General features: G+C 39.2%; 1 protein-coding gene across 4 annotated transcripts in view; it reads left to right on the top strand.

Annotated features, from left to right (window-relative positions):
- kiaa0825 (KIAA0825 ortholog) overlaps window positions 1-12,846 on the top strand; it is a 447,094-nt gene that overhangs the window by 193,031 nt on the left and 241,217 nt on the right. For 3 of the 4 annotated variants that reach the window (XM_060836740.1, XM_060836733.1, XM_060836724.1), the window contains exon 17: window positions 5,523-5,679. The exons of the other annotated variant lie outside the window; for it this stretch is intronic. In XM_060836740.1, the coding sequence (XP_060692723.1) occupies window positions 5,523-5,679 (157 nt within the window). The remainder of the gene's footprint in view (window positions 1-5,522; window positions 5,680-12,846) is intronic. 4 annotated transcript variants of the gene reach the window in all.

Here is a 12,846-nt window from a genome sequence, read left to right as displayed (position 1 = left end):
TGGTGAGGTTGAAGCATATAAGTGTGTGCTTGGAAAGGTGCCCATGATGTCATCTATAATTTTTCCACCCCTGCCTCACTGCAGCTCACTGAGAGAAAGAATAAAATGCTGTTTAATTAAGCAAAATTAATTTCATTCAAGACTGAGATAACTGATTTATTAATAAATGGTTTAATCAAAAGTAATTGTTTAAATAAAGAAAACTACTGGTGCTCAAAAACTAAAATAATAACTAAACTTGCTGAATATTCTCAAAAGGTCTGGTAGAGAGAAGTAAAATTATTAGGCTAGATTTTTGAGACCTACCATGGACAATAACAGAAACAATTAAAAATCCCAATGCCAACTTGGATACAAATTACAGCTAGTTGTACCTCCTCCAAGAAACTTCCTCAACTAATAAAAGTTTCACAGCAAAAAGTATGGCAGCCATCAATAAATATGTGCCCTTAACATTGTGTAGGTGACTGGGAGAGTGAGCAGCTCAGGAGTGCGTATCCTCCTGGTATCATTGGGATAGCACAGCAGAAGGTAAGACTGTTGAGGACAATTAGGCAACCAGCTGAGAACAGAAAGGCAGGCAGCTGCTGGCAATTGGATTATAACTCAATTCTTGGGCCCAATGACAATAAGGAGCACAACGTCTGCGGGATTATAAACAATGGATAGGAAGGATAAGGAGTTACAAGTTCTAGTACCAAACAAAGAGGTAACCGAAGGTGACAAAATCAACTGTCATAGGAACCTATCCCCAGTACATGGGTATAGACATCAGGACATCCATCGCTGAAGACCTTGCAGTGCTGCTTGCTTGCCCTGCTAGAAGCAATCAAATCACTGTAGTCTTTGCTTCTTGTTCTTTTACATCTCGGTGTCATCTCACATGCAACAAAAAAACTACTGTAATTTGGAAGTCATTGTTAGCCTCGTTGAGAGAGCTGCACAGTACATTCAGTTCCAGACAGATGTAGCTTTTTACATCCATCACTGAAATTCCTTAGATGCAGGACATCGTTGATTGTATTCATGTAGCCATCAAGATACTCAGAGACAGGACAGTGAGATTAGTCAACCAGAAAGGCTTCCCCTCATTCAACATTCAACTGGTCTGCAAGCACAACAAGAAATTCTTACTTTACATGCACTTGTTTTCCTGGTATCTGCCATGACTCCTCCATCCTCTGCCAATCAATCCAGATAGATCTTTACTCTGTTATCCAAAGCCCATGATGGATACAAGGACATAGATAATCCTTGAAGAGATTAATTTTCATTCCTTTACAGGAGATCCAGACAGAGGTGCAGAGACAATGCAACCAGTGCCACCTGCTTATAAGATCAGTGAGTGTGCAAACCATTGGGCTTCTTAAAATGCATCTGCACTAGTCAAGCATCACAAACACTACACTCCTGCAATTTGAACATTGTGGTGAACATTAGATAACCCTCCTGAGAAATGTGGTTGTTGAGGACAGTGAGTGCAGAGAAAGAAGATTTGAGAAGACTCTGAAGGAGGTGGATGCAGAATACAGTGGTGCACTGGTAGGACAAGTAGAGTCATAGAGATGTACAATGTGGAAACAGACTCTTCGGTCCAACCCGTCCATGCCGACCAAGTATTCCAAACTAAACTAGTCCCACTTGCCTGCATTGGCAAATATTCTTCTAAATCTTTCCCATTCATGTACTTGTTAAAATGTATTTTGAATGTTGTAATTGCACCCACCCCTACCACTTCCTTTGGCAACTAATTCCATGCACGCACCACCCTCTGTGAAAATGTTGCCCCTCGGGTCCCTTATGAAATCTTGCCCCTCTCACCTTGCACTTATGCCTTCTAGTTTTAAACTCCCCCTACCCTTGGCTATTCACCTGATCTAAGCACCTCATGATTTTGCAAACCTCTATAAACTCACCACTCAGCCTCTGATGCTCCAGGGAAAAATGTCCCAGCCTATTTGGCATCTCCTTATTAGTCAAACCCTCCAGTCCCGTCAACATCCTTGTAAATTTTTTTCTGTACTGTTTCTAGTTTAGCAACATATTTCTATAGCAAGGGGACCAGAATTGTATGTGGTGTCCTACAATTGGCCTCATCAATGTCTTATACAGTCACACCATGGTATCCCAAAACCTATACTCAATGCACTGACCAATAAAGGCAAGTAAGCCAAACTCTGCCTTCACCACCCTGTCTACATGCAATGCTATTTTCAAGGAACTATGAACTAGCACCTCTTGATCCCTCTATTCAGCAACACTCCCCAGAGCCCAACAATAGAATGTGAAAGTCCTGCTCTGGTTTGCCTTACCAGAATGCAACACTTTGCATATATCTAAGTGAGACTCTATCTGCTACTTCTAGGCCCATTGGCCTATCAGATCAAGATCTCGTACTCTTAGATAACCTTCTTCACAGTCCACTATACCCCCAATTTTGGTGTCATCAGTCAACTCACTAAGCATACCTCCTATATTCTCATCCAAATAGTTGAAATAAATGATGAACAATCGTGGACCAGAACCAATCCTTGCAAACACCACTGGTCACAGGCCTCCAGTTTGAATAACAACCTCTACCCCACCCTCTGTCGTCTTCTATAAAGTCAATTTTGTATCGAATTGGCTATCTCTCTGGATCCCATGAGAGCTAACATCACCAACTAATCTACTACGCTGGACCTTTTCAAAGGCCTCGTTAAGGTACATCTGCCTTCATCTATTTCTTGGTAAAGTATTCAAAAACACCTCAACCAAATTTGTGAGATACTATTTCCCATGCACAAAGCTATGTTGACTATTCCTAATCCGTTTTTGTCTTTCCAAATTCACATAAATCCTATTTCTCAGAATCCCCTCCAACAACTCATCCACCACTCACCGGTTTTTAGTTCCCTGGCTTTTCCTTAAAGCTTTTCATAAACAATGGCACAACACTAGTCACCCTCCAGTCTTCCAGCAAATCAATCATGGCTGTTAACGATACAAATATCTCTGCAAAGGACCTCACAATCTCTTCAAGGTCTCATCAGGAATTTCTCAATATTGGGAATTATTGTTTCAAAGACATCTCAACTAAATTTTTCTGACTTCTGGAAAAAGACATACTTTGGATATCCAGTGACCCATTCAGTGGTCTGTACAATGTTGTGAATTCCACACGCAGTCACTCCTCAGAGCTCCTCTTGTGACCACAGAAAAGTAGAGGAAGCCATCCTACAGCTCTATTGTGTTTAGGTTGGATGTGGCATTCATTATTTTTGTACAGGTGTGCATGCAATTGCAATTGCAACAACAGGATCTGTTATTTCACCATGTGGTGCCCTGATGATGAGCCCCTGTCAAGTTTGGCATTGTGACACCTTAGCAGCACACCAGGTTCCTGGAGAGGGAAGCATCAGCTGGGGTCAACTAGTCCATTCCAAACATCTCTGTACCACCAGCATAACACTTCAGTTCAGGATTTGCAGTGCAATGCATCCTGCAGACATCACTGTGCATTTCCTATACAAACTTCATTTGCTGCCAAATGTGGCTGCACAAAATTTGCCATTATCTCAGTAGAGGAACTTGTGCAGGAGTGTGCAAAAGGCTATGAGACAGATGGACTTCTCCATTCTCTATCAGTATCCCAGCACTGTCTTTTGAAATTCAGATATGTGGAAGCACAACTTCTGCACTCATCATTACAGAGCCTTCTTTCATGTGACTGTAGCATCTGTACCTAGTGAGCAGGGCATTAATTGTTCTCCTTCCTCCAAGTGATACTTCCCACACCTGACTTGACCTCTGACATTTGCTCCTATGCAATAGTGACTTTCTTCTCACCTAGTGCAACTGTACCTAAACATACTCCAATATCTCACTGGGTCTTAGAGTATCAGCTGGTGAACCGAATACCAATAATATGTGTCAATACTTCTTTGGTTCTGTACTATTTTTGTCAAACCACAGAAGAAGAGAAATAAGCTGTTCTGAAGAAGAGTCATATTGGACTCAAAATATCAACACTTTGTTTCACTCTTCATAGATGCTTTCACACCTGCTGAGTTTCTCAAACACTTTCTGTTTTTATTTCACATTTCCAGCATCCAGAATATTTTTCATTTGATTATAGGTAGGTGTTGTAGGGTTAGGCATTGGGGAAGCAGGAAAAGATGACAATAGCAACCTTCCCAAGTCAAAGCCTCAGCACTACAGCAGATATCTAATGCAATTCTATACTATTACCATGTCCTCCTTTTTTGCTATCCACCAGGATGTCTTGAAAAATTGGAGCTGTTTTCATTACAGCAGATAAAATAATGCTGTAATATGATAGTGATAATTTGGCAGCACATGTAAGAACTTAGAAATAGCAGGAGATGAATGTCCTTCAACCCTTCAAGCTTATTCCACCATTTTCTGAGGTCATGGCTGATCTGCTAGTAATATTTTTCTGCACTTTCCCTGTATCCCTTGATGTTCTTAATAGGTAGAAATGTATCAATCTCTGTCTTCAACATACTCAATGACTGAGCCTATAGACAACCCTCTGGAGCAGAAAATTCTGAAGATTCACCACATAGATAGAGTATTTCTCTTTTCCCTACCAAAGCAGATAAGCTCATATTCCTCTTGATTGCATTCCCTGTGCCAATGTTTTCCTACCCATTTAGCCTCTCTAAATCCGCTAGAAATGACTTTGCACAATCTTCCGAACTCGCTGTGTCATCTATTTTTGTGTTTTCTGTAATCTTGGAAACATAACATTTAATCTTCACATTCATATCATCAATGTAGATTGTGAACAGCTGGGGCTCGAGCACTGATCTTATTAGTGCCCCACAGGTCACAGCTTGCCAATCTGAAAGTGACCCATTTATTCCACTGTTTTCTGCTTAGAGACACTTCTTAATCCATGACTGTGTATTCCCCCCAAATCCACAGGCTCACTAAGAGAACGGTTTGGTGCCTACAAGATAACTGACAGTGAAATACTTAAAATTGTTTTTGCTACCATTTGGTACAATATATATATATTTCTATTTTTCTGACAATGGTTACAATTAAGCAGACTAATTTATTGCAGTTTAGTATATGTGACTGAAGCATCAAATTAATGTGTGTTGTTTGATTGCGATCCTCAATGTCAACATGAACCACCATTAAAATGATTCTGGTCCAGAAGACTGGAATTTTGAATCAGAAACTTAATTGTGATTAGGTACATTTTCACCATCAGCGAAAAAACACCTGATTGTAAACTACCTCAAAAGAGCTAGTGCCAAATGTAACCATTCTTTATTCATGTCAATACAAGGCATAGAAATTGCAGGAATTTTACTGAGACATATGAACAGACTGCTATTTGTTGTGCTCCTTCTCTATGTACTTTATAACAAATTTTAATTTATTTTTTATGGCAGCAATAACTTTATTATAGCAATTAACTATTTTAAGAGAATAAATTTAAAGTTGTAATTCTTCTCATGCATCTTGAATTTGCATGAAATAATGTATTTTTGACCCTGCTGTTGTAGTACATATCCCACAGCCGAAAGTTCCTCTGCAAACGAGAAAAGCAGGTTTTCTGAATTAACTGAGCGGAAAATAAGCATGATGCTTCTGGATGTCTGCCACCAGCCGGGTGGCAGTGAATACCTGAGGCAAATTTATCACATCATCCAACTCAATGAGGTAGGAAAACAGACTTTTTTTAGGTGTTTATTGCTCTAAGGCAGTACCTACTGTCAGCTAAGGATTAGTCAAGAAACTAAAATGCCTTTCAGTCAATAGAAAATCTGAATAAAAATGAAAATAAATGAAATGTAAACAGAATTGTTTCCACAAACTGATTTTGCATATTTTGAAATGTACTGTATCTTTTTAATTATACCTAATTGCCCACATACAGCATTTGATTAATTTAATTTTATTATCTCTGTTTTGTAATTTTGCTAGCCAGTACAATGTTCTTTGTATATTTATATTTGAATTAACAGTAACATTTTGTCACATTGTTTTAAAAGCAGTTTTTTTAACCTATTTTGTTTTAGATTTTGCACCTTTGTTCAACAATTGTTTCGACAATTGCAGGTTTTTTTTCAAAGATTCTTATCATTGAAATAGTTTGATATAAATGTACTGCAGTTGAAACAAGATCGCATTTACAAGACTAATAAAAGTCAGTTTGAAACAACATACGTTCACCATTTACTTCAGGGAATTCTCTGCCCATATGGTGTGCAGTTGAAAAGAGCAACTTAATGCAGAGATCATGCTTTTTTTTAATCACCATACTGACAGTATGGCACATTTATGTTACTGAACTGTTTCTGGATGAAGTTCTGCAATACTCGTTTTCAGAACTGGTTAAATATAAACTCTCCTGTTTAAACTGCAAGGCGTTTCTACAACATTTACTTCTGTTGTCCACATGCGTGCAATTGTTTTAAAGTCATATTTTGTAATATTGAGGCAAATAATCTGTTTGGGAAAATTCAGTTTTCATTGGCCAGAAACATTGTTGTTTCTTCCTCTATACCATCAGCCACTGCCTTTTGTATTTCAGCCAGTTTTAATATGCTACTTTGCCTTGGATCCTATAGCTGTTAGTTCCTTGTCCAATCTGCCATGAGGTTTCATATCAAAAGTCTTGTTCATTAGATAGACAAGATCAAATGCATAATCTCATCAACATTTCTGGTTGCTTCTTTAAAAAATTTGTCCAAGTTTGTAAAACACAACCTTTCTTTGATAAATCCATGCTGACTATTCTAGATTAGTCTATGTCTCTCCAAGTGCAGAGATATTCTGTCCCTTAGAACTCTTACTGATAACTTTCCCACTCAGCAAGATTAAACTGATTGGCCTGTAATTTCATGGTTCTATCCCGAACTTATTTTTTTTAATACGGGGAAATATTAACAATCCTCCAGTCCTCTGAACCCTCACCGGTGGCCAGTGACTGACATCTTTTCTGTAGTCTCCTTCAACAGACTGGGAGACATCTCACCTGGACCTGCAGATTTATCTACTTCTTAAGTCTGCTAAACCCTAAAGTCTGCTAAGTCTCCTGTCAATCTATGTTAATTTCTTCTGATATTTCACAGTCTTCTACCCTAATGTCTATGCCTACATTGTCCTATTCATTGTCAAGATTGATGCAAATCATTCATTGAGGACTATGCCCATGTCTTTCAGGTCTATATTCAGATTACCTCTATTGTCCATACTGGACCCTGCTATTTTCTAGCTCTTTATATAATTGGAAAAAGTCATATGGGGTTTCCTTTACTCTTTCCTCCACATTTTTCTCAAGCATATTCTTTGCTTCCCCAGTTTTCTTTAAAAGTTCCTCCTGATACTTTTTAAACTCCGCTAGGGACTCGGCCGTATTGGGCCCTTAGGATTTGTCATAAGCTTTTAATTTTTTTCTGAATCCTAATCTTCATACTCTTGACATCCAGGGTTCTCTGCCTTGAACCCACTCTTTGTCCTTTTGGGAATATATTGCCCTGTACTCTTGTTATTTCCTCCTTGAATGTCTCCACTGCTCTGACACCATTTATCCATAACTATCTCCTCTAAATCTCCTTGGGTCAAATAGTTTCTTAGCTTAGAAAAATTATTCTTTCCCCAGTTTAGAACTTTTATTCATGTCAATTCTTATTCTTTTGCATAACTACCTTAAATCTAACTGTGTTATGGTCACCATCTCCAAAATGCTCCCCAATAATAAGCCTTCCCCTGCTGCATCTATTTCAAAATATTAGGTTCAAAACTGTCCCCTTTCTTACTGGGCCTTCTACACACTGACTAAAAACGTTTTTCTGGATATCATTGAAAAATTTTGTTCCCTCCTTAACTTGCACACTAAAACTATCCTAGTTAACATTTGAGCAATTAAAATTCCCTGACTGTATTACCTTGATATTTCCGACTTCTTTGAAATGCAATTGCGTATTTGATCCTGTATCTCTTCCTGACTGCTTAGGGGCCTGCATCATCAATGTATTTACACCTTTTTTTTAACTTCTACCCTCATGGCTTTATTTGATCATCCTTCCAAGATACCATACTCCTTCTTGCTGCTATACTTGGTTCCTTGAATGATATTACAGCCCATCTCCCACTTCTACGCCCCTCTCTATCTTGCCTGAATACTCTATACTCAGGAATGCTGAGCTGCTACTCCTGCCCATCTTGAAGTTAAATTTCTGTCATAAATATGACATCATACTCTCACATGTCAATCTGTGTCCTCAGCTCATCTATCTTACTCTTTAGAGTCAGTTTGGAGTAGATGATCAGTCCTCCTGTAATCTGGTGTCCAGGTAGGTTATCAGTCTACTTCTTTCCCAAGTGCATTAGCTGTCACCATGGAGCACCTTTACTTATCCATCAGTTTGTGCAAGCAATGTGCATACATCCTGCCTGATGAGCCCTCGCTTGATCCCATTGTTTGTTTCTCAGTAATTAATCATTCAACCATTGATGGGTGTCACATGTGTATCATGTCCCCCAGGATCGGGTGGCCTTACATCGTCGACGCCTCCTTGTTTTTAAGGGTTTTATTTTTCTGTTTCAACCACATTCAATACCTAAAATTGATCGTGTTTATCATCTGTCTTTCAGGAAGGAAACCAGACAACTTAAACATTACCTCAGTCCACATGTCCCCTCTGATTCCAAACAACTATATTATTTGTAACACTTTCATCCAGTGCTCACAGCAAGACACTTGAAGATCCAACATTTCGACTTCTCCTTTCAGGTTTTTGCAAAGTTTCACATGTGATTTGGTCAGCACATTGAGATTTTCTTAGATCCATGCTACCTAACTTGTTTTTTTTTGCCTTTGCCTACTATTCATCACCAACCCACTCCTTAGTACAGTTTATCTAAGATAATCTGTATGGTAGTCGCTTGCATTTATATTATCCTTTGTGTTTGCCACATCTTCAAGTTGGCATCATACTTAATTTTAATATGCATTTTTAAAATGTTACTCTATATTTCAAATCCAACAATTTATGTATAGAAAAAAGAAATAATCAAAGCACTGATCCTTGGGGTACACTTCTGTCTGTCATCCTCTATTCTGCATAATAACTATTACCATAACTTCCTGCTTTTTGTCCTTTGCTTTTTTTATCCAGCTGATTTGCTGGCAGTCCCATTCCATGAGCCTAGACATTGTTAACCAGCCTTTATATGGTACTTGATCAAACTTTCCTAAAAAGCCAAATAGATAACATCCATTACATGACCTTCATCAATGTTCTCTGTTATTTCATCAAAAGAAATCAATTAAATTAGATAAACACAACATGCCTTTTATAAATCCATTGGAAGAATGTGAGGATTGCAGATGCTGGTGATCAGAGTCAAAAAGTGTGGTGCTGGAAAAGCACAGCCAATCAGGCAGCATCTGAGGAGTAGGAGAGTTGACATTTTGAGCATAAGTGCTTCAACAGGAATGTGATGATGAAGAACGTAAGCTCGAAATGTTGAGTCACCTGCTTTTCGGATGATGCCTGACTTGCTGTGCTTTTCCAACACCACACTTATTTTCTTTTACAAACCCATATTGGGTGTCCTTAATTAACTTAAAACTCTCCAAGTGCTTCTTGATTTTTTTTCCCTGATTAAGGATTCCAAAACCTTACCTCACCAGTAATGAAAGACAAACTGCTCTGTAGTTGCTAGGACTGCCCTCAAACCATTCCTCAAAGAAGGTCACATTTGCCACTCTCGAATTCTCTGGTATCACCCCATATCTCCTGAAGCTTGAAAAATTGAAGCAAACCCTTTCAGTGTCCCCACACACTTCCTTTAGCAACTTGTGATGCATGCTATCCAAACCAGTTGACCAGATTGTGGGCTCAAATGCTACTCTCGTGATTTGACCACAAAATCTAGGCTAATACTGCAGTCCAGTACGAAAGTTCTACTCTTATAAATCCAATACAACTTGTGGAAATGCTACCTTTAGGTTAAGACATCCACCTTTATAGATAAAAGATTTCATTATGGTATTTTGAAGAAGAGTTAGGAGATTCCTCTCCTGTATTCTAACTAGTATTTATTACTCAACTACCATCATTAAAATAGATTACCTGATTCATTTAGAAATTATTGTTTGTGGAGCTTTATTGTGTGTATATTCACACAGTGATGCTTTTCTGACATTAAAATCAAAATTACACTTCAATTATGTTGTATTGATTGTAAAATGTTTGGGATGTTCTGTGGTCATTAAATACTTCATACAATGGACTTTTTTTTACCTCTGCCTTCATAGGCACTAAACATTTGAGGACACCTATAGCCTTTAGGTTATGGTTTCTTTTATGTCTACATTTCAATTTCTTCTGTAATCTTTATCTAAAAATCTGCATTGAATTATAGGACCTGTTTCCTTAATCAGGTAGGCAATGAACATTGCTCTTCACTTTTGCTGAACTTTAAACATCAACAATAATTGACAACTGTGACTTAGCTCACCAAAGACAACAAATTGCATTTAATTAGAGTCATAGAGTCATAGAGATGTACAGCATGGAAACAGACCCTTCGGTCCAACCTGCCCACGCTGACCAGATATCCCAACCCAATCTAGTTCCACCTGCCAACACCTGGTCCATATCCCTTCAAACTCTTCCTATTCATACACCCATCCAAATGCCTCTTAAATGTTGCAATTTTACCAGCCTACACCACATCCTCTGGCAGCTCATTCCATACACGTACCAGCCTCTGCGTGAAAAAATTGCCCCTTAGGTCTCTTTTATATCTTTCCCCTCTCACCCTAAATCTCTGCCCACTAGTTCTGGACTCCCCGATACCAGGGAAAATACTTTGTCTATTTATGCTATCCATGCCCCTCATAATTTTATAAACCTCTATAAGCTCAGCCTCCGACACTCCAGGGAAAACAGCCCCAGCCTATTTATCCTCTACCTGTAGCTCAAATCCTCCAACCCTGGCAACATCCTTGTAAATCTTTTCTGAACCCTTTCAAGTTTCACAACATCTTTCCGATAGGAAGGAGATCAGAACTGCACGCAATATTCCAACAGTGGCCTAACCAATATCCTGTACAGCCGCAACATGACCTCCCAACTTCTGTACTCAATACTCTGACCAATAAAGGAAAGCATACCAAAAGCCTTCTTCACTATCCTATCTTCCTGCAACTCCACTTTCAAGGAGCTATGAACCTGTACTCCAAGATCTCTTTGTTCAGCAACACTCCCTAGGACCTTAACATTAAGTGTATAAGTCCTACTAAGATTTCCTTTCCCAAAATGCAGAACCTCACATTTATCTGAATCAAACTCCATCTGTCACTTCTCAGCCCATTGGCCCATCTAGTGCAGATCCTGTTGTAATCTGAGGTCCACTACACCTCCAAATTTGGTGTCATCTGCAAACTTACTAACTGTACCTCTTATCCAAATCATTTATGTAAATGACAAAAAGTAGAGGACCCAGCACCGATCTTTGTGGCACTCCACTAGTCACAGGCCTCCAGTCTGAAAAACAACCTTCCACTACCACCCTCTGTCTTCTACCTTTGAGCCAGTTCTGTATCCAAATGGCTAGGTCTCCCTGTATTCCAGGAGATCTAACCTCACTAATCAGACTCCCATGGGGAAGCTTGTCGAACGCCATACTGAAGTCCATATAGATCACATCTACTGCTCTGACCTCATCAGTCTTCTTTGTTACTTCTTCAAAAAACTCAAATCAAGTTTGATTTCCCACACACAAAGCCATGTTGACTATCCCGAATCAGTCCTTGCCTTTCCAAATACATGTACATCCTGTCCCTCAGGATTCCCTCCAACAACTTGCCCATCACCGAGGTCATGCTCACTGGTCTCACTAAACAGTGGCACCATGTTTACCAACCTCCAGTCTTCTGACACCTCACCTGTGACTATCAATGATACAAATATCTCAGCAAGAGGCTCAGCAATCGCTTCTGTAGCTTTCCACAGAGTTCTCGGGTACACCTGATCAGGTGGGAAAAAGTGGGGATTTATCCACTTTTAACCGTTTCAAGAAAGTCAACACTTCCTCCTCTGTAATATGGACACTTTGAAGATGTCACCATCTATTTCCCTACAGTCTATATCTTCCATATCCTTTTCCACACTAAATATTGATGCAAAATATTCATTTAGTATCTCCCCCATTTTCTGTGGCTCCACATAAAGGCTGCCTTGCTGATCTTTGAGGGTCGCTATTCTGTCCCTAGTTACCCTTTGTCCTTAATATATTTGTAAAACTCCCTTGGATTCTCCTTAATCCTATTTGCTAATGCTATCTCATGTCCCCTTTTTGCCCTCCTGATTTCCCTCTTAAGTATACTCCTACTTCCTTTCTACTCTTCTAAGGATTCACTCGATCTAGCCTGTCTATACCTGACATATGCTTGCTTCATTTTCTTAACCAAACTCTCAATTTACTTAGTTATCCAGCATTCCTATACGTACCAGCCTTCCTTTTCACCCTGACAAGAATATACTTTCTCTGGATTCTTGTTATCTCATTTCTGAAGGCTTCCCATTTTCCAGCCGTCCTTTTACCTGCAAACATCTCCCTCCAATCAGGTTTCGAATGTTCTTGCCTATTACGGTCAAAATTGGCCTTTCTCCAATTTAGAACTTCAACTTTTAGATCTGGTCTATCCTTTTCCATCACGAATTTAAAATGAATGGAATTATGGTCGCTGGCCCCAAACTGCTCCCCCACTGACACCTCAGTCACTGGCCCTGCCTTATTTCCCAAGAGTAGGTCAAGTTTTGCACCTTCTCTAGTAGGTGCATCCACATACTGAATCAAAATTGTCTT

The sequence above is a fragment of the Hemiscyllium ocellatum genome, chromosome 2 (genome assembly GCF_020745735.1).
Source record: "Hemiscyllium ocellatum isolate sHemOce1 chromosome 2, sHemOce1.pat.X.cur, whole genome shotgun sequence".
In the NCBI taxonomy this organism is placed as follows: domain Eukaryota; kingdom Metazoa; phylum Chordata; class Chondrichthyes; order Orectolobiformes; family Hemiscylliidae; genus Hemiscyllium; species Hemiscyllium ocellatum.
The sequence above is the reverse complement of the archived record's forward strand: the minus strand, read 5'-3'. Positions and strand labels throughout refer to the sequence as shown.